The sequence below is a fragment of the Podarcis filfolensis genome, assembly GCF_964270895.1.
Source record: "Podarcis filfolensis genome assembly, chromosome: 17".
Classification (NCBI taxonomy): Eukaryota; Metazoa; Chordata; class Lepidosauria; order Squamata; family Lacertidae; genus Podarcis; species Podarcis filfolensis.
The window spans coordinates 30,825,526-30,848,022 of NC_139621.1; the positions used below are offsets into that span (position 1 = coordinate 30,825,526).

The 22,497-nt window shown below is 40.8% G+C and overlaps 1 protein-coding gene across 2 annotated transcripts in view; it reads right to left on the reverse strand.

Annotated features, from left to right (window-relative positions):
* The window catches only part of DNAH6 (dynein axonemal heavy chain 6), a 119,567-nt gene that overhangs the window by 92,568 nt on the left and 4,502 nt on the right, over positions 1-22,497 (reverse strand). Inside the window, exons 4-23 of one of the 2 annotated variants that reach the window (XM_083592576.1) lie at positions 21,108-21,358; positions 19,892-20,159; positions 18,474-18,608; positions 18,251-18,374; positions 17,080-17,224; positions 16,572-16,749; positions 15,728-15,844; positions 13,994-14,194; positions 13,693-13,813; positions 11,847-11,998; positions 10,033-10,185; positions 9,023-9,274; positions 7,322-7,450; positions 6,987-7,100; positions 6,352-6,495; positions 5,703-5,915; positions 4,387-4,479; positions 2,833-2,952; positions 1,992-2,172; positions 868-964 (exon numbers count right to left, since the gene is read on the reverse strand). In XM_083592576.1, the coding sequence (XP_083448702.1) occupies positions 868-964; positions 1,992-2,172; positions 2,833-2,952; positions 4,387-4,479; positions 5,703-5,915; positions 6,352-6,495; positions 6,987-7,100; positions 7,322-7,450; positions 9,023-9,274; positions 10,033-10,185; positions 11,847-11,998; positions 13,693-13,813; positions 13,994-14,194; positions 15,728-15,844; positions 16,572-16,749; positions 17,080-17,224; positions 18,251-18,374; positions 18,474-18,608; positions 19,892-20,159; positions 21,108-21,358 (3,188 nt within the window). Of the gene's footprint in view, positions 1-867; positions 965-1,991; positions 2,173-2,832; positions 2,953-4,386; positions 4,480-5,702; positions 5,916-6,351; positions 6,496-6,986; positions 7,101-7,321; positions 7,451-9,022; positions 9,275-10,032; positions 10,186-11,846; positions 11,999-13,692; positions 13,814-13,993; positions 14,195-15,727; positions 15,845-16,571; positions 16,750-17,079; positions 17,225-18,250; positions 18,375-18,473; positions 18,609-19,891; positions 20,160-21,107; positions 21,359-22,497 lie in introns of those variants that run through there. The other variant, XM_083592577.1, reaches the window with a different exon arrangement.

The window sequence follows — 22,497 nt, forward strand, 5'->3', positions numbered from 1 at the left end:
ACTAAAACCAAGAGGAGCATTATGAGGAAGTAGAAGACTTGAAACTATAAAACAGACAGATAATCAACAGAAAAATAACGGCGGTTTCAATAAATAAATATAGGAACTTAAGAAAAGCTTGAGGCGAAAAGGATGACAAAGGACCTTCCTTGCCCACTACAGACATGAACACTGAAATAGCACAAACCCAAACCTGAGTAGGAGGAGACAGGAGATAAGAAATGCATTCAGGTGATCTGCTCTAGGTGAAGACAGGAAGTGCTTCAAGGGAAGTGAAAGCCAACCACTTCCTTTGAAGCTACAAAGTTCCTTCCCTCAAGAGGCGCCAAACCCACCTGGACACACACAACTTCCAAGAGATAACTTGCATTATTCCCTGGTTTAAATCAAGGGTGGGGAATATGTGGCCCTTTAGATGTTGCTGGACTTCAACTCCCATCAGCCCTAGCCAGGATGGCCTATGATGGGAACTGGGGTTCAAAAACATCTGGAGAGCCACAGGTTCACCACCCGTGGTTTAAATCAAAAAGCTACAAATAAGATCCATCCAAAGTTAAGACTTAACACTTCCATATAAGTCTATGGGATTCAAATGTGCTTAATTCTGATGGGATTGCACCTCTAAGATTATACTGAATAAAGATTTATGCAACATCCAACATTCCCTTTTCTCTCTTCCTCCCTGTAGCAGCCTCCCCCCACCCCATAAAAATCTGCTCCAGGGAGTCCCCTAGCCCTGAGTGTGGCTTCATGGGTAGGAGAGGAAGGGAAGATCTTATTGTGGTAGCAGAATCCATTGGACATTGCAGTTGGATATCACCCAGAGTGTAGATGGTTTAATTATATTCTTATTGATTCTTAACTAACCTGGGGAAGATTACTCTCTTAGATTCCAAATAAGCTTCCAGGCACTTCTGAATTTGATCAAGAAGTGCATTGTTATTCTGGAAGGACTCTAAAAGGCCTGTATCAAAGAAACAATAATTAATAAACTTGCAGAGTGAAAATGGAATGTGTAACAAACCTAACAAGGAGTAGACAGCAGGAAGGAATAAAAAACAACTGCTCCAGGCCAAGGCAGGAAACGGATGGGGGGGGATGTCTAATGGACAAAGACCCGTGTTTCCTGTCTTTAGGTACAAGAGGAAGGTTTGCCATACATTCACCACCTCTGCAGAAACAATAATTTAATAAGCTTGCGCAGTGAAAATAGAGAGTGTGTGTGTTTATTGGGATAAAAAAAGGAAAAGATGGTTTGTAATATACAGTGGTACCTCGGGTTAAGAACTTAATTCGTTCTAGAGGTCTGTTCTCAACCTGAAACTGTTCTTAACCTGAAGCACCACTTTAGCTAATGGGGCCTCCTGCTGCCGCTGCGCCACTGCTGCACAATTTCTGTTCTCATCCTGGAACAAAGTTCTTAACCCGAGGTAATATTTCTGGGTTAGCGGAGTCTGTAACCTGAAGCGTATGTAACCCGAGGTACCACTGTATAGAAAAGCTTCCGACTTTATATACTATCTTTGAAATCCAGCTGTTTAAGCTACAAAGGCACAAGTGTCGGAACAGCTGGAAAACAAGCCAAACCTTGGAGAAACAAGCCACGGTTTGTTGGACAATCTGTGGGACAACTTGTAGTTAACTCATGCTTTGTTAAACAAACCATGGCTTAGTGTTATGTGCGAACCAGGCCAAAAAGTCAGAAGAAAGTTGCATATAAGCAAAGAAAACAAAATGGCAGGAATAAAATAAACCCTGGAAATAGATCCTACATTAAGCAATACATAAGCGTCAGTCAAATGAAATATGAATTCAGAGGGACAACCCGAGAGGTGTTTGTGTGTTTGTATGGGCCTCAGGCATTGCAGCACATGGCTTTTGAAATCATACTACAAGCTTAAGATACAGTAGGTGTGATTTGCATTTTCCAGCTATACATAACATTGTTTTGTTATGGTCAAGCATAATACAAATTTTAGATCTATTAATACCTGGCTGAGTAGCTGCTCGGAGGGCATTAGGCAGACGATTAACTTTTCTCATAATTTCTTTCCAGGACTTGTCCACCTGCAGGAACATCTTTGCTTCTGCAGGCAGCTGCCTTTGAATATCAGGAGCACTGAAAATGCTTTCCAGATAGAGCCAGTTCCTCTGGCATGTCAGCCATTCTTCCTACATCACACAGGGGGTAGTGGATCAGGGCAATAAAGACAATTACAAGAATGTCAAGGTGTCGTTGTTCTCTGGAACACATTTCTATCCTGTTCCTAAATAATCTCTTCTATTCTGGTATCCTTTTTGAAGGCTGCAGTATGCTATATTGATGTTTTTAGAGAAGTACTATTCATCATTCCTCCAACAACATACAAGTAATTTGTAGAAGAAAAAAAAAATCTGAATACCATATTTTATAAGTAAAATTGGGATGATTCTCCCCCCAAACCCTGCAAACATCAATGCTGAGCTGCAGCTGCCACTTCAGTATCATCTCCAAATAGCACTTTCACACTTTTCTGTTAACTCTTCGCAGATTTAAATAATTCAGTGTCTTTTGCAAACACTGTTGCTGTCCTACTTACATACTTTTGCAGGCCATTACTGAATAAACCATAAAGAATCAATATTGCTTCTATAGATGGATATGAATTACATGATCATCAATAATCCTTCCTACCCAGGTATGTTACTATCACCAAGTTGATATTTAAACACTCTCTTGTCAAAGGTAAAGGGTAACTTCTAAGAAACAGTAACATATTCCAAGATTACTTTTCCTCTTTTATTGCTAACACTAAAGGCAATGAGCATGTTTTTAAATAAGGTGACACTCACCAACGTCTGACTGAATAAAGAGAGTTGCTTTTGCCATTCATCAACTCGCGCCTTGAGAGGGCCTACGTATCGTGAAGATGCTATTGTTGCCACATTGATCATGCTGTCATCTAGAATGACCTTGAAGGAAAACAATAAACAGAATTCTCAATTTTGACAACTGAGTTCCCAGCAGTAAATGGCTAAATACAAGGTATGAAAATTGTTCTCTCAGTCTCAACAATTAAAATGTGTTCTCACCAATTAAAATTAGCCCAGACTAGTTTCCCAGCTAAAGTGTTAGTTGACTGATCTACTGGTTAAATCAATTAAAGCTGCAGCCCTAATCTTTTCAAAACCACAGGAAATTAACTCCTCCCCCTATAATCTCTTAGAAATGCCAGTCCATGGATAGACTTTCAAATCTATATGGAGAGCCACCAACTCCAGAAAATATATGTTGCAGCTTCCTATTGTTGCAGACCAGAAACTAATGAAGTTTTTTTGCAATATTAAAATGTAACACTTAAGTAAAACACTTTCATACTCAAACAAAGTCTCTGCAACAGGTCTGTTAATGAAATCAAAACTTGAATCCCAATCATAATAGATGTGTGCAGTTGCAACAAAATAATGATTTGTGTCAACATAGCTACAATCATGACATGCTTGTTTAGTGGGGCAAGCCCACTCTGTTACTTCTACCTGACATGGGAATATCAATATTAAAAATTTAATACCAGATATTAGGCATGTAGTGTTGGACAGACATGGCAGAAATCAACTTCATGCTAGCCCAAATGCTTTGAACATGCACATGAAATTGTTCTGTTGTGCCATAGTGTGTTTGGCCAGCATAGCAATGTCAAAGTATGTTGTCCTGTATAGGGAAGTTTTTAATGCTTGATGCTTTATTATGCTTTTACAATTGGTTGGAAGCTGCCTAGGGTGGCTGGGGCAACCCAGTCAAATGGGTGGAGTGATACTAATACTAATACTAATACTGATGATGATGCCATAGGGACATGATATCTTCGTATGTTGGCTCATGATGCCAGCCAGTGTTTAGAGCTGGAACTGAAGTTACTAAGCACAAACCATTTGATCATGGCAAATTTAAGCACTTGTAAGCCCAGGAATTTCAACCCGAGAGCTAAGAACATGCTCATATCTGTCCCACTGATTTGAACAAGCCAAACTAGGTGTGATGAGGCTGCTGTAAATACTTCTCTCTCCCCCCCCCCCCCCATGTATATGCACTATTCACATACAAAGCAGGCAGTAGAATGGCTCTATTTTAAAAATGGGAGTCTGTAGAGGAAGGGACTAAAACTCTTCCCTGCCTCGCACCAACACATTGCACTCTGTTGCTGGAAGTTTTGAAAAACCCTGCTTTACTTGTGAAAAACCATACCATATCTTGTCATAAATTAAAATTAAAATTAAAAAATTAAAAAACCTGCTGAAACACAAATATATGATTTTCAAGCATTTTTGGGTCTTATGGGCACTACTCAAGAGAGTTCTGTAAAATTATGAGCTTTAAAACTGACAGCTTTAAAAGCAGTTCCTAACCTGAATGTCATCTGTGCCACCCAGGATAAAAACATCTTTTGAATCGCGATGAGGAAGAACAATGAATTCTGTCAATTTCCAAGAATCATCCACCTGATGGGGGGGAAAAGTCAGTTTATATTAGCATTGAAAATAAGTTTGATAAACTGAGTTAAACCAGCAGTTTACTCAGTTTATTTATTCAAACCAGTAAAACGGGGCATCCCAATACCCTGGTATTTGCAACGTCTACTGAAAATCTGTTGTTCACATATTTTCTATACCAAGCAAAATTTATTCATTATTAACAGAACTGAAAGAAGCAAATGGCCTTTTTCTAATTAGCATAGAAGGTCGCCAGGTTGGGATCTGTTTCCCACTAGTGGTTGAAACAAGAAAAACAATTGTTAAGGTAACCCAGTTCTGTTTTCTGCCTTCATTGAAGCAGACTTGGTTTTCTTGGCTCTCCATCATTTCTTGTTCTCCTCAGGCCAGTGTGTTTTCTCTTTATGATTTGTGTTCTTTGTGTGTGTTTTCTGCTCTTTGCTTCAGTGCATTTTGCCTTACTTAGCCAACTTACTTAGTTTACCTTAGCTCTTCTCTGTTTTCCCTTTAACATTTCTCTTAGTTTTGTTTTCTTTTCAAATAGCATCATGTCGTTTTTTTTTGCCTGTGTTTGTCTCATTAATGTGATTATATTGACACTTTGTGCCTCCTCTGTACTTCAAAACAACAACAAAACTGTCCCTTTTCCCTCTGTGTACGCTACCCCTCTGTTCTCCTGCTATCCCTGTATTCCTCACTACTTTAGCAGAGGCTACTCCATGTCAGCCAACCCAAGCTATTTATTCACGGGGAAAACACAACACTCCAGGTCCATCACAGCCTTGTCAGGCACATGAGTTGCACCAGTCTCTGCAAATGGTGGCAAAGGCCCAGAGAGTTCAGTAAGTGTGCTCTGAATCGAGGATTCAGTAAATGAAATATAGATAATTTATTTACTTGTCGTAGTCCAAGAGGGTGTGGTGGTGAAGAAGAAGAAGAAGAAGAAGAAGAAGAAGAGTTTGGATTTGATATCCTGCTTTATCACTACCCTAAGGGGTCTCAAAGCAGCTAACAATCTCCTTTCCCTTCCTCCCCCACAACAAACACTGTGAGGTGAGTGAGGCTGAGAGACTTCAGAGAAGTGTGACTAGCCCAAGGTCACCCAGCAGCTGCATGTGGAAGAGCGGGGACGTGAACCCGGTTCACCAGATTACGAGTCTACCACTCTTAACCACTACACCACACTGGGGGTGTGGGGGTGTGGGTATTTAAAGCATCTGATTAAAAAGTACCTTTCTGAGAATTGCCTCCAAGGAAGCTTCTCCTGAAGCTTGTCCAGAAACATCTTGAATCTCCTGAGAGTAGTCAAAAGCATTGATCTGAACGAGTCTCTCTAAGGTTAGCGGGTTTTCCATATCTATCAGCTGTGCGCCAACTATTTGTTCTATAATAGCCCAGTGCCTGGGTCTCAAACAAGGGTTTCTAAGGTCTGTGATGGCAGGAACCTGAAAGAGTAAGGTGCACAGAATTTTAGTTTAACTTTTTCTTGTTAAAAATGCGCAGATGATCAACAAACTGCCTATACTTTCACGATAACACGCGTTGCACAAGTAGTCTCTGTGGCACGTCATAATCTTGTTGCACTATTATATAAACCTATGATTTTTATAAGGAACCAAGAAGACTAGAGAAACAAAAAGGCCCCATCAGAGGATGGCTGAGTGATTCCAAAAACTCTAGTCTAGATAGATATTTATACTAATGAAATGGCCTGTAACCTTTTGGCCTTATTACACTATTCATTTTGACAACTCTTCCATTTTGTTTTAGGTTGCATGATGATGTTATAAGTAAGATGCAATCTGAAATGTTCATTTGAAAGGGATCCTTAACAAAATTGCATATTTTCTCCCTTGAAATACACCTGGAAGTCAGTTGTACCTTTTCTTTCATTCTCTCCACTTTCTCCTTAAGCAGCGGCACAACATTATTAGGTGGCAAGCCCTTTTCCAGCTGATTGACAAATTTGGCATACTTGGAAACTTGAGAATTCAGGTTTTCTGGATCCAAGCTATCGAATTTAGCCTGTGGGAAGAGAGTGTACAAAAGGATTGCTTAGTCTACGAGGAAAACTCAACTTGTTTATTGTAAGATATTTCTTTCAGAATAAAGGGAGGGAGTTAAATCAATACCAAGCATGACAGGCACAAAAAAGCCAAGTTCCTACATCTACTTAGCCAGAAGTAAACTTGACTCTATTCAATGGTACTTATTACCGACTGAATGTGTGTAAACTTTGCAGCTTTAGAGAACAACTCATATATTCTGCTTTCTCAGGCCTAATATAGTGCACCACACAGATCCATCATGTGGCCCTGACCTCACTGCTCCCCAGCAACCTCAGTGCCGGGAGAGCAGCTCTGCCTCATTTGTAAATAATTACTGCCTTTTACTTATTCAACACATAAATAGCCATCTCCTTACAAAAGCCCCAAAATCTTTTTTAAAACAATATTCATTATTGTAGTGCAGGTTCTTTATACTTGATCATCTCAAGAGCAATGCATGCAATTTACCTCCATCCACTCGTCTTCAAGTACTGACCATTCAGACAGAGAATCCCATAACAGTTGTTTCAATTTCAGCTCTGCACAAACTTCCTCCAAAGCATCAAATCTTGTCATTTCCACCTTCGAGTGAACGGTAAGGTGTAAATAACAATACAGTAACAATAATAATAGAAAATAGCCTTATTCTGTATATTATAAAACGACTATCATATCTTTGAAGAAAATACCCTAGATATAGCCCTAGACATAGATATAAACATAGATATAACATAGATAGGGCTCATTCTCTCCCCAAACCCATTTCATCCTCACAACAGACATGGAATTGCAAACCAATTCACCTTGAAATTCTTCTGATAGGATTTATAAGTAAATGCACGTTTCTGTAGCTCATCAAGAATAGTTTGCAGCTCTGCTAGAACTTGTTTCACTCTTTCTTGGTCTGTAGCTATATCCAAAATCTGAGGATCCTATTAAAAATCAAGAAGTTGCTTTACCATTTAGCTTTCATAAAAGTTTAAATAGAAGTGCTGCATGTCAAACTATTACAGTTAAATCCAGTAGAGCATATGATCTCTAACATGCAGTGCTATGCATATGCGATGAGTTCCTTTTACCCTTTCTAATCCCTACTGCAACATTTCTCTATATTAACTGCTCCTTTAATACATAGGCAAATAGTTGCTTAACTAAGCTAATAGTGGAGGGCTTGGCCAATACCTCAGTAACTGTTCACAGGAAATAAAAGCGTTTAAAGTGCCCTTTTGCTGTGTTTTGTGTTTTCCATCTCAATGGGCAGAGCTCATGTTGCTGGCCATTCAGTTTTTGCCGATTTGAAAATACACCCTCTGTTCAAATTTATTGGTTATGTTGGGGCCATGAATATTTTCCTTTCATTCTCTGCACGCCACAAGTTCATAAAATATAATTTCAAATTATGTCAAAGCCCATTACAGCACTTACTCTATAATCCAGAGAACTTTGTGGAGTTAATTTATGGCTAATGAGCTTTGAAAATATTTATTCAGTCATTCGATTTATATACCACCCTTTATCCCAGGGCAGTGAACAACATTAAAAACATAATTTATGTGGCATAGTAATAAAAACACAATACACATAATACAGAATAATAAAATGATCATAATAACAGTTCCCCCATAGATTATTTAATGGCCAAAGTCCTGGTTAAAGAGGAATGTTTTTGCCAAGTGCCTAAGGTCATGTAATGATGGCGCCAGGTGAGCCCCTCTGGACAGAGCACTCCACAGATGGGAAGCCACCACAGAAAAGGCCTGTCCCCATGTTGGCACCCTCCGAACCTCTCGGGGAGGGGGGACGTAGAGAAAATACAGATATAAAATAGAGAACACACAGCTATAAAGAGTCAATACAATGTACAGAACAATGAAAATTAAAAACATAACTGTGACTGAGTGAAGTATAGATGTTGCTTGTGACATCTTCAATATTAAGAAATAAATACTGTATGGAGTGATGGGTGTACTGATCACTGATCACAAAACAAAACATCAGTTCATTGAGAATGGGGACAGTGCGAAACATGCCTAGTCCAGGCAAGAGGAGAATCCATCAGGGAGAAGGCAAATATCCCTCCATTACAATGCATGAGTTGTTGGAGGTTTGTGTAATACACCATTGTTGGTTATAAATGTTATAAACCTTGGCGTTCTTGTTGACCCCTGACACACCTAAAACTGTCTTATACCAAGTCCATTGGTCCAACAAACCCACTGCTGACTACTTTGGCTGGTACTGGTTTTCCCGATTCCTAGGCAGGGGTCTTTCCCAGCTTTGCTTATCTGACAGTTCCTTTTATTTGGAGGTGCTAACGACTGAACCTGGGGCTTCTGCAATCAAAGCATGTGGCCTGCTACTCAGCTGGGGATCTCGTGTACTGTACTTTCAGTGCACAGTGCTGGAGAATGTTGGTAGTGGCAAATCACTAGTAAACAATACCAGAAATCCATAATGGCAATTCCATAGGATATAAACATGGGAAAAAATTATTGTTTCTATACCTGAGCTAGGTGTTTGACTTCTTTAACTTCTAGATTTAGTTCCTGAACATCTAGGTCTAGGAGCTGACAGAACCTAGCAATGTTGGCATCTCTTTCACCCACAGATTTGTCAATTGCATTTCGGACAGCAACGATGGATGGTTTCAGACTCGAAAACAAAGCAAGATCTTCAGGCGGAGTTGGCACTGCATATAGTTCGATAAGCTGATACATCTTTGTTACGACTTTTGAGTCAACTTCAAGTGTTTCGATCTGAGGGGGGAAATCAGTTAATTCTTTTGAAAATGTGCTTCCACGGAAAATCAATATCGGTGATAATATTCTAAATTGCCACAAAATGTTACGTTAAAAGCAAGAGGAAAAACTGGCACCAAAGTCAACTCCGGGTTCTTTTAAATAGTATACAGGTAAGTAATTTTTCCTACCAGGTCCCAACATTCTGTGACATTCAAATATGACCAAAGACTGGAATCCAGAAAAGGGATATGTAGAAGAAAGGAAAGGTCTATGCTGACAGCGACAGGGATGATTCGCAATGGTTAGAGTTGCCAAAGACGTCAAGTAGGGTAAGTTTCCACCATAATGGTGCTCTCCCATATAACTAAATATTAGCCTTTCCCCCTGAAAGCAGGGACCTGCCTGACACTTGTGACCTGGACCTACACATTGCATCCAACAGATATCTATGCAATAATACAAGCCTTATGGGGAGCACTTTGCTAGTTGCTTACACTAGTAAGTTTCTAATACCACTGCTATTTGCAGGGCAGGAGGGACTCATCATGACCTGCAATCATCATACGTTTTGGAGAAATACACATTCTCAAATTAAATGCAATGCCATGTGAAGCATTTTTATTTCATAAGGGAAATTGAATGGAGCACTATCCATATAGCTAGGTAGGTAGATGAGTCCAGAAGGAAGCAAAGCACAATTCCTTTCCACTGTTGTCCTAAGTACTTTCCAAGACGGTAAATGCTACCTAGTAGGAGCACTTTAGTGAACTAACCCGATCTTGTATTTCATCAAGGAACGTCAAGCTAAAGACATATTCTGTTGTTGTAGATGGATAAAACTCCAGTTTAAATTTAGCATCATTTGCCTCAACAAGAATGGCAGTAACTTTTTTCTTTGCAATTACAGGAAGCATTCCATTGATAACCTGGAATAAAAATAATAATGAAAATTTCAGCAGAGAATGAAAGTTTTATCAGGGCAATGATGTTTAACTCACAAGAATCAGTTTCTTAGTCAAGACTTCGCACCTTGCAATACATCCATCATTATTATTATTATTATTATTATTATTATTATTATTTACATCAGTGATGTACCACTTAATATATTAAAAATGTCTGTAAGTGGTGTACAGAAAACTGAAGCAATTAACAGCCCGCTTAAACAAAAATATTACAAAATACAGTTATGTATAAAAATGTTACATTCATACAAAGTTAAAGGTAAAGGGACCCCTGACAATTATGTCTAGTCGCGAACGACTCTGGGGTTGTAGTGCTCATCTTGCTTTAAAAGCCGAGGGAGCCAGCATTTGTCTGCTTCCGCAGACAGTTTTTCTGGGTCATGTGGCCAGCATGACTAAGCCACTTCTGGCGAACCAGAGCAGCGCACGGAAATGCCGTTTACCTTCCCGCCGGAGGGGTACCTATTTATCTACTTGTATTGCGTGCTTTCAAACTGCTAGGTTGGCAGGAGCTGGGACCGAACAATGGGAGCTCACCCCGTCGCAGGGATTCGAACCGCCGACCTTTTGATCGGCAAGCCCAAGCAGCACAGTGGTTTAACCCACAGCGCCACCCACATCCCCTCATACAAAGTTACTAATACATATAAAATTGATTTCAATTCATTTTCCTTCTGTCACACCCTTCCTCTCTAGGTTCTCACCCATGGTCCAAACAAACTCTCAGTCTCACAATGAGAAGAGTTCCTGGGGGGAAAACAGTAGTCCAAAGGGCGTCCAAAGTATGGGAAGAGAGCCCCCAGTTCTTTCTTCACCCTCTGTCCCCTCCTCTTTGTGCTAAACAAAAAAACTTAACAAAAAACTCAAGCAAAGCAAAGCCAAGCCATGATCAGCCAGGATGAGATTCTGAATTTGGTGAATCTTTCCTGGTTGAGTTCAGGCACAGTTGGGGCTCTGCCAGCATAGGTCTTTCAACTCAGTTGAGCCAGAGATGTGTCAGTTAAATCTCTCACCCCCAGCTCACCTGGGGCTCAGTAGGTGGAACTTAACCCAGTGCAAGTTCCCAAAACAGGAAGAGGAAACAGGGCAAGGAGAGACTGACACCTATTCCAAACCCCTTTCAGATCTGCCATGTGGCATAGAAACCCAGTAGAACATGGCCTGCAAAACGGGTAATGTAAATCAAATTCCTTATGAACAGAGTTTGGAATAGGAGTAGCCTACACTGGCTTAACTTATGCTGGTGTTAAGTTCTGCCAGGTTTCTAGTCACTAACAGTTTTGCCAAATGTCTTCCGATTATTGTATTCCTATACTATTTTCTCTTCTCTGTCGTGTGGTGTGTTTTTTCAGCTGACATCCGTGATTTTCAGCAATCTGTGGCTCAACTGTCCTCAGTATTCTCCAAATCTGGAAGTCATTATAGCCAAGTTCTTATCAGGCCTTTTAAGGTTTTCAAACACCTTTTGTTATTAATTTACAAACTAATGTAATTCAACACATCTGAACCATAATCTGAGGAAGCAGAAGCTACTATCTTAGGTTTGTACAACGCCATTTAATTGCAAAATTGATATGCACGAGTCCTCCCAAGTTTGGTATTAAAGTGATTGAAAGATTTACCTCCAAACAGCGCTTTGGGGATGGAATCAGTTTGTCTTTCAGCTTTTGTGCATCTATGAGGAACAAGCCTATATTCCTCTTCTGTTTAATGGCCACAGCTTCTTTGTGTTGTCTGTGATACTTCTCCAGTTGTTCGGCAAAGAATTTAACATCTGTTTATTATATACAAGATGTGTAATATCGTCATTACATTTTCAGGTGCTTTAGAGAAACATTTCCCCAGTTGTCGTCTATATTCAGTCGGGGTGGGTGCAATATCCTGACCGCCATCACCCCATTGGCAAAAGAGGAATGGCAGGAACTTATTATTTTATTAAATGTGTATATCGTCCTTTATCTGTAGATCTCAGGGAAGTTTACAACATAAAAACTTGTCATGAATGTATATTTCTTCTCTGGGAGGGCACCCAGAGCAAGTTACAGTATTTTTCGCTCTATAAGACGCACCAGACCATAAGACACACCTAGTTTTTGGAGGAAGAAAACAAGAAAAAAAATATTCTGAATCTCAGAAGCCAGAACAGCAAGAGGGATCACTGCACAGTGAAAGCAGCAATCCCTCTTGCTGTTCTGGCTTCTGGGATAGCTGCGCAGCCTGCATTCGCTCCATAAGACACACACACATTTCCCCTTACTTTTTAGGAGGGAAAAAGTAAGTCTTATAGAGCAAAACATATGGTATCTCCTCCCACTTGATCTACAGGCAGGGCTTGTGCAAATTAAGAAAGATTCATCCCTTTTGTGTGCAGGGAGCCCCTCATAGCCCTGGTACATTATAAAGTTGAAACGTAGAAAAAGTTTGAACAACTCCCAGCTCCATGTGCTTAGCATCAGTATGAGAAGTAGAAAAGAGCAACAGGAAAGCTCCCCGAGTGCTATAGGGGCAAAGGGGCAGGGGAGGTAATGGGGGGCACATTCCTCACTTGGCAACACGGTTCACTACTTAGCTTAAGGCAAATACTCTTAACCAACCTCTCCTCCACCAACCCCACAAATATGGTGACTCCCTTTCCATATTCATTAAGTGCCAGAATAACAGGGGACAGAAAAGCTCTGGGAGGAGGGATCAACTCCTGCCAGAATGATGCCTAAAAGGTGAAATGGAGAGCAACTCTTAATAAAAGCACCTTATCTCTGAACAAGCAGGAGTACAGTTAGGAAGGATTTCCTCTACCTGAGAGGGACTGGGTTCATGGGCTAAGGCTGGGAGAATAACAGCTTGCCTAAGGCTGCCTAGTGAGTTCATAATTAAGCTGCAATTTGAAACAGGAATTTTGTAGTTAGTACATCACAACCAGTTCACCATACATATATAAGAAATATAAAGGTAAAGGGAACTCTGACCGTTAGGTCCAGTCGCGGACGACTCATCTCGCTTTACTAGCCGAGGGAGCCACCATACAGCTTCCGGGACATGTGGCCAGCATGACTAAGCCGCTTCTGGCGAACCAGAGCAGCGCACGGAAACACCGTTTACCTTCCCGCTGGAGTGGTACCTATTTATCTACTTGCACTTCGTGTTTTTGAACTGCTAGGTTGGCAGGAGCTGGGACCGAGCAACGGGAGCTCACCCTGTTGCGGGGATTCGAATCGCCAACCTTCCGATCGGCAAACCCTAGCTCTGTGATTTAACCCACAGCGCCACCCGCATCCCATATAAGAAATATAGGATCACTCTAACAGAACAAATTTCTTCTGAAGATCACGTCTAAAGAATCTCTGTTGTCAGGAACGTTATGAAAACTATATGGATGTTTGCTGGCATAATCCAGCCTGCTAAGCAGATCACCGAATGCACTACTGAGCGGCTTCAAAAATACCTAGCAAGCTATGAAACAAATTTTACCAGGTTCTTCTTTCTTCAGAGCTTCCAAATCAAGGCTTTCATTTTCTTTGAAAAATAAACGAAACTTTTCAAAAGTAGATGCATACAAGTTGACTGCTTCAAATCCTGAATAGATTGTTTCCTAAACATTAACAGAAAAGTATTTGATCATAATAATATTGAGGGCAAGAGATTCAATAAGGGACAAGTGGCAAGCTGGGGTACTTATTTACTCATAAGCTGACATGGGGAGTGGCACCAGCTTGCCATTTCAAACAGAGAACAGGAATGTAAATAGGCTTCCACAAAAGGTGGTCTATACCTTTATTTGTGAGATAATGTTCTGGAGATGTCTGTCATCTTTGAACATTATTGACAAGCTTGGTCCTTCACCACATGTTTTTTCTTCAATTTTGTTGTTAATAACAGGGCGAGTAAAAGCATCAAAATATCTATCAGGAACAAGGTTTGCAACAGATAACACAGTTGCCTGAAACTGATTCACAATGTCTGACATTCCATCCTGTTGGGCAAAATAGAAGAAATGTATCAAAAAAACGCTGGTTGTACTGGAAGAATCTGAAAATGAAAAACAATACTTAGTATTTGTATAGCGTTTTTAAAGTGTTCAATGCTCTTCACACATCACTGCTGCAATATTTACAACGATACCGCAAGGCAGGCATTATTATCCCCATACTGCAGGTGGCAGAGGGGCCTCAGGCTGAGAGAAGGTGTGTTGCCTTCATGAAATAGGTAATATTCAAAGCATTGGGTTTCTTGTATTTAGCTCATTCTCCCACCCACTATGTTGCAATGCCTATGGGAATCACGCAAGCAGGTCATGAGCCCACTCATCTTCTAGTATTCAGAGGCAGACAGTGTCCAATACTGGCTGTGCCACATCCTGCTCCTCAGCTGGGGAGGAGGGAAGGAGTTCATATCCACAGTTACGCTGGGTCTCAATCTCAGTGTAATATCAGAAAACCCTTTCCCCCTCTCTCTGGAGGAGAGGGTCTTGGCAGTGGTGGATCTTGGGGTCTCAAATTTCAGTGGTGCTCTGGGCGACACCCAAATTAAGCGCTCCTCCGCCTCTCATGCTCCATTCTAAATCATAACGGCAGCATTCCAGAGACTCTGTGCCCAGTGCGACTGAACTGGTTGTGCTCCCCTAAATCTTCCTCCGGTCATGACAAAAACAAACCAAGACTTGCTGATCCCTGATCATCATTATTTTGCATCACTGCAGAACTGGTAGGTCTATGAAGAGGTCCCCATGGGTCCTTCGGTATGAAGGCTGGCACTCCTGCCTCTGAATACTAGTCAGATAACTTTGCTACATGGTCACTCCTCTCTGCAGCCTCTGTCACTATATAGCAAGCCCCTTCACATGCTTCCTTCTGCAATGCTGTTACCTCCATCCCTGTTTAAAGGGTAAAGGGACCCCTGACCATTAGCTCCAGTCATGACCGACTCTGGGGTTGCGGTGTTCATCTCGCTTTATTGGACGAGGGAGCCGGCATACAGCTTCTGGGTCATGTGCCCAGAATGACTAAGCCACTTCTGGCGAACCAGAGCAGCACACGGAAACGCTGTTTACCTTCCCGCTGGAGCGGTACCTATTTATCTACTTGCACTTTGACGTGCTTTCGAACTGCTAGGTTGGCAGGAGCAGGGACCGAGCAACGGGAGCTCACCCCATCGTGGGGATTCGAACCACCGACCTTCTGATCGGCAAGTCCTAGGCTCTGTGGTTTAACCCACAGCGCCACCCGCGCCCCCCCATTCCTGTTTACCTGCATCCAGATGTGGATCATCCAGTTAATTGATAATGGGTGAGCCTTGCTCATTTTGTTTTGCCCTGGATTCCCAGCAACACCGGGCCAGATTTCAGGCCAACTAAGAACTGTGACCATCAAAAGCTCACCCGAGAGATCCCTATGCATCCCAGACCCAATGTCCAATCAAATGCTATATCCTGCGTGCAAAAGTAGGATTATGATGACAAATCAAGTTTCATACAGCAATCTAAAGTAAAGTAAAATTATTCTTAAACCTGGTAATCCTCCACAGTTGGTTCAAATAACAGAGCATTGATCTCTAAAATTAGCTCTAGAAGAAACATGGGAGTAAGTGACTCTTCGTCCTCCGCTCCTATAATCACTGAAGTTCCCTAAAACAAAACAAACCAAAATCAGAAAATGAATATAAGTTCTTAGGTTAGAAACAAGATTTCATTTTCTCTGGCCTAACACACTGACAACAAGAAAAAGTAGGTGAAAAGCCCACAACAGTGTTATTGTCATGTCCCTATTCTCAAATGTCCACAAATTTGCTAATTATATGTATATTCTCAAACAGGTAAAGTTGATGGGAGGGGAGGGGAGGGCATCTTAATCTGGAGATAGCTGAATGACAACAGGGATTATCAAACTTTATTTACACACCCCTTAATGACTTGGGGAAATTGACAAAAGATCACTGCATCTCAGTATGAATTAGAATAAAACATTTATTAATTACATAACATGTGTCAAGATTGCAGTCAGTGAGGAAAAGAGCTTGTGACAGTCTGTTCTACGAAGAGGGGAAGAGAACAATGTTCTGCGTTTCACCATTGCCCAAGGGTTCCAGCAGTGGCTAGGCCTATATTGTTTGGTGGCGGGTCTACGTGGGTTGCAGATCCTTGCTTCTTTTATCAAAACTTTCAGGGATTATGTTTGAGCCCGTGTTGAGAAGCTTTAAGCTGTATTGTTTAGCACTGGCGTGATTTTGCAGAGTAGGGGACAGGGAAGGTTAGTTATGCAAGCTTCCTTCTGCTCACACAATACCAGATAGAGCCCAGTAGTGACCATGGACAATGCGATGGAGCAAACTGTTTCAAACAACTCGGACCTCACCTTCTTTTCCACAACAGCAACTTCAGGTGGCGTTTCTTCCGTATTCCACTTCCGAATGAGGTCTGCAGGAGGTGTCTTTTTCAACTTTTCGGTGAGGTAATTCAAAAGAGCAGTGACAGATTTTACTGCCAAGACATGCAAAGTGTTCACTATAAGGTAGTCAGCAAGACGAATAAAGCTGGAAGGAAAGAACAATGCCTCAGAGCAATTCATTTTTACTGAAACCGAGACTTTGCCAGGAGTAAATGCAAAGTGAATACATTTGTGAATGTACAGACACTTAGGATTACAGCCATCTCACTTGAAAGAAGCACTTCCACTAAAATACATTCTTATACTGACCGCCAGGGCTGAACCTCCAATGACTAACACAGGGAGGCAGGCCAGCCCAGCAGACTGGTGGGTCCCAAGGGGCTGCGGTGCTGTGCGCAGTCCCTCAAAGGGCACCCACGAAGAAGGTGTGAATGCTCACTATTACACGTGGACCTGCAAAAAGCCAAATACCAACCATGTCAGCCTTTCACAAGTAGCCCTTTTGTTGGCCTGTTCAGTATACGTCATTTTTTCAGCTTGGTCACCATAAGGATCTTTGTCAGAACGACGAATAATGGCACTTCCAGTATTTAGTCTTGTTGTTACCATCGTTACCTGTTCTGGGGGAAATAAAAGCACATGTTACTGAAACCATTTCAAGTACTAAGCTAAACTGGTATTTCTACAGCGATAAGCATCATTTCGCTCACACTCAGTTGATCATAGGGGCGGGGGAAACAATTATTTGCTACATATAACAACATCTGGCACAATGCCATTAAGAAAGTTTGCTAAAATCCTATGTAGCAATTGGAGGCAAACTAACATATTCAGTCTTAGACATTAAATTTTGTAATATTCTGTGATACCCTTCGCTGCAATTCATCAATGACCCCATTTTCCATAGTGTTCCCTTACATGAACAAGCCTGCTCAGATCTCAGGCATAAATGCTCCTTCTTTTGCTCCAGCATGGCTGCAAGGAGTAGAAATATCTGCTTTTATGGTAAAAACTCCAGTTCTCTGCTGAGGCCAAACTGGGGAACTCTAGTTACTTAATGCTATTGTTCGCTAACAAGCCAGGATATATCACCATCTGAACCTGGCATGTTTTAACTAACCACAGTTCCCTAGGTTCAGATGTCAAGGGGAACCATGATTATTTCAAAATCAAGTGTTTGATCTTCTCTGCACATGTCTGAAGGAAGAAGAGACAGAGACAACATAAGAGCTCAAAGATCAAAGAATAAGAAATCAAGATAACAAACTATAAAAGAATGGAAATGGTTTACTGAATATTTACAGATAAATTGTAAACAGATAAAAACATTAGCAGGATTATTGTAATAATCTGCAGCTTTATGAGAGCATATATTTACAGTAGATAATTAAATGAGTAAATTAAATGAATTTGAATATGCATGAAAAATAAATTTAAGGAACCACAGAAAAAGGGGGAAGTCAAATTTTGAAATGTTAAATGGATTGTAAAATTAATGAAATGTATGAATTTAAAAAGTATAAATAAAAAACTTTTTTAAAAAGCTTGTGCAGTTTCTTTCATTTATGTCTGAATTGGGACTACTGGTAATTCCTTGCAACTAGAATAAGGGCCCTGAATATTTTTTTAAAATGTCACTTTTGTACCTGTACTCTCTGTTGCATAAAAGTAATCATCAGGAGTGAAACCAGCTTCAAGCAGTGTAGTTCGACATGCACCTCTAACCACTTCTTTAGCTAATTCCCTGAACTCCGACAGATGAGCTGCCACCTGAAAGGTACAGTGCAGGTAGAGAATAATTGATATTAAAGCTAAGAAATAAAGATTTATATGAAATCTTGATAAAGTGAACCAATGAAACCCACTTACATCTTTTAGCTGGCTGAACTGAGTACCTTTAAATTCCATCAGGGTATATAAATAGCCCTTTTCAATTTGACAAAGTGCCATATCGCTGAGCCGGTAACACATTTCTTGGATGTTAAGTATTGCTGGTCTCAGACTCTGTAAAATAGTCAGAAAGTGCTAGTGAGACGAAAGCTAAAGTCCTAAAACTCTATTAGCATCACCATTTTTTTTGAAACAATGGGTTTCCAGAAGACCATGTACAGAATAGGTACCCACAGTACCCACTAAGGACGGGTGATCTTTGTTAATTCTCCATTCCGTCTGCAGCACCCTTAAAAACTACTACGGAACAGAGTAAGAAACAGCAGAGAGGGCTACTAGGGACAAGGATCAGTGAAATTCAACTCTCACTTTCTGTTAATATCTGCTGTATCAAAGGCCCTTCCATTCGCAGAATAACTCCTTCTGTAAATGGAAGAATAACTTTTTAGATTACGAACTTCAGCAACTTTCTGTACTGATTTATGTCTGGCATAACAGAATCAAAGGTATGCTAATTTCAATATATCTCAGCAACAGGAAAATTGCAATATATTATAATTTTAGCATGCATATGTTTTCATAATGTAGTTTAGCATTAAAACCTCTGTAAAAATAATAATAAAAACTTATATAATTGATTTTATATACAACTTTTGAGAGAAATAATCTGCTTCCCTTGGAGGGCATGAGTGGAGATGGAGGTCCACTGCTGAAGCCTTCCCCAGTCACTGTTCCACTGATGGTGGCGGCCAGGAATAAGGTATGTTTGGTATGTGTCAGGGAAGCCACGGAATTCGAATGCCTCATTCTTCCAACATACCTCCAAAATAGGCCCAGAGCCACAACAGCCCCATTAGAGCTGACATTAAATTCTCTCCAATTGAAGTAAACAGATTAGATCCTAACTAGATGTCCCTTTCCATTCATGAATGGGAGTGAGATCCAGCAGGGGATCATATCAGCTGAAAGCAGGAGGCAATTTTTGCCCATTCCTCCTTTAGCCCTCTGCACTGCCTCTTATGCCGGTTCAGGAAGTCACCTGATTCTCATTAGCAGATTTGGGCGGGGGGGGGGGGGCAATGGGGACTGAAAGAAGGTGTAGTTGGTGAAAGCTGCTTTTCCCTGCTTCCAGGGGTGGGATTCTCATGAGATACTCCTGCCAGGAAGGAGGACAGGTGCATGAAAGAAACAAATTAAGCCAGCCACACATACTCACCAGCTACCCAGACCACAGCGAGCTACCAGGGCATTGAAGGGAATGTGGTGGTTGCTCTGCCACAGATTGTCTATCTGAGTGTTCAAGGTCCTTCATATGCATTACTTCAGGGGTTATACACACACACACACACACACACACACACACACACACACACACACCACACCATTGAAATACATACAGCATTAACAATGAATAAGTTCTTCTGTAGAGCTTTGCGGTAAAAATGAATCGTCTTGGAGCGGACATGTTTCCTCCATACGTTAAAGGCCTTCCATTTGCGAAATATAGTGAATATAGTAATTTTGGAAAGTGCTCTGTGATATAGATATTCCTGCTCCCAGCGTTCAAGCTCCAGATATTCAACCTCTCCGTTATACGTGTGAATAACTGCATTCGGGCTAATCGTGTAGTAGTCATTTTTGTTAACGCAGTCGTAAGTTACGATTCTAAAAGAGAAAGGAAAACATTTAACAGAACTCGAGATCGGTGTTTTCCTATCACTCCACTGCACCTATCCTGTTGCCAATTCTGTATTAATGGGAGGGGGAAAGAACAACTCCTCCAGCTATATCCAACCCATTTCATAAGCACAGGGAATGGGAGCCTGGAAGATGACTTTCTCTAAATTGTGGAATTACTCCCCACAAAGGTTCACCTAGCATCATCACTGTATCACTATTGCTGTATGCAGTGCTTTTTTCTGGGGGAACGCAGGGGTATGCATACCCCTAAACATTTTGTGAATCTAAGCTTGGCCTCATTGAGGGGCAGTATTTCAATATGAGTAGGAAAATGAGAGTACCCCTAAACATTTTTTAAAGAAAAAAAGCACTGGCTGTATGCCAAATTCATAGCTCTTTACCCCAACCTTGGCGTTGGCGAGGCATAAATTTTAGGATCCACTCTATTCATCTGATTGTATATTATTTTAACTGATTTTAATATTTTATTTTAATACTGTTGTAACCTGCCCTGGGACCTTACCATGAAGAGAGAATAAGCAATTAAAAATAACAACATCAACCCTTAAGCCGTACAAATTAATTGGTCTATTGACCAACTGTTTGAAAGCAACTCTCTCCTTTCTAAATAAAAAAGAGAGCAAAGAAGCCAAGCTTTAAAATGTGAGTGCAAGGCCTTATTATTAGTATTATTCCATCAAAATATCCATGACATGAGTTCAGTAATACACCTATCAGATAAGAAAAATAAATCAAACAGTACACTATATGCTAGGCTTCATACCCCCTCCCCACTGAGTAAAGACCACAAGAGAATTAGCCAGCATGAGAAAGGAGGCAGGTATTGTAATAAAGTAAATTTTTAATTCGCATCAAAGTTAACATTACTGTATTTAAAACTGAGCATAATAAAATATAAATTGAGCAACTCACTTCAGGTTATAACAATCATATTCATTTGATGACCTAGGCACTGCAGGAGTCATGTACAGGAATCCAAGATGTTTGTTCTGACATATTATCCTTACAATTTCGAGAGGTTCTGTAATATTAGCTTTAATAACATCTTCTGGTTCCTTAAATTTACGAACAGGAGAGGCACTTGGTAGGCAAGCACTTAGTTTTACCACACCACGTGGCTGTTTAGGAGGAGTGGGAACTCGTGCCGCCTTGTCACTCAGTAACTGTAAAAGGAAAGTATAGATCACTGTTCACTTGAAAACTTCAAATTCTTCTTGTTCAGTTGATTCCCTAATATATATTTTTTGCAACTTTTGAAAAACTCAGTATCTTCTTGTAGATACATATGCAAAATTATGAAACTGCCTCTGTAACAATTATGTTAATAAGGGCTGGTTAACATGGCAATTGGCTTTTTTAATATATATACAATGATGTGATTCATATGTGCACTAGCAGCAGCTAGCTTTGGGCTAGCATACTGCCCTTTCCCCTCCTCCAGCACAATTGCAGGGAGACTTTCACTTCCTGTTTTAAACTAACCATTGTTTCACGTTATGTCCACACGTTGGAGGAACTCTGATTAGTTTAAACTTTGGTTCCTTTATGTGTGTTTGATGATCTTGGCTTGTTTCAACAAACCATACTTTAAACTAACCAGAGTTTCCCCCAGTTCATATGCCAAGTAACCAGAAACTGATTTATTTAAAACAATAAGCAGATGCTTCCAACCTCCTTTTCATAACTATGCTAGAGAAGGAAAGGGTAAGAGGCAGTGTTCACTGCTGTTTGTCCTTAAAAAAAAAAGCCTGCCATTCTGGGAAGATGAGAACCATTTACAGCATGTTTTAATGCACCTTTTGATATAAGGAACAAGAGCAAACAGCCACAATCTCTTCTGTGCTGTTCCTCCCATCTGAAGTAGATATTGCAAATAGAAGCTGTGGAGACTGCCCTGGGCTGCCTTTTTTTACACACTATCATCTCCAAATAACAGGAACAAGGAAGCCCAGCCAAATACATACAGGTGGCTACCATCTTACACGTGTCCAATTGACGCAGGATCACTGACACACAGGTCATTTTGGACCTAGAAGGCAGAACGAGGGTGAGGTGGAACAAGGCACACTTATATGCGCTCCACCTACACACACAGGGGCCGGGAACGGAAACTCTGTGCGAAATGGCTGCCACCTGCAATGGAGCATGCATTGTGCAGGCTATACTGGTTCAGAGTGACCCTAAAGATGGCTACACACAAAGAGTATCTGGGTGGTGAATACAGATGTTCTCTGACACAATGTAATCACAATTCCATAGTGCAACAGTACAGTGACATATTTGTGTGCTTTACAAAGATGAC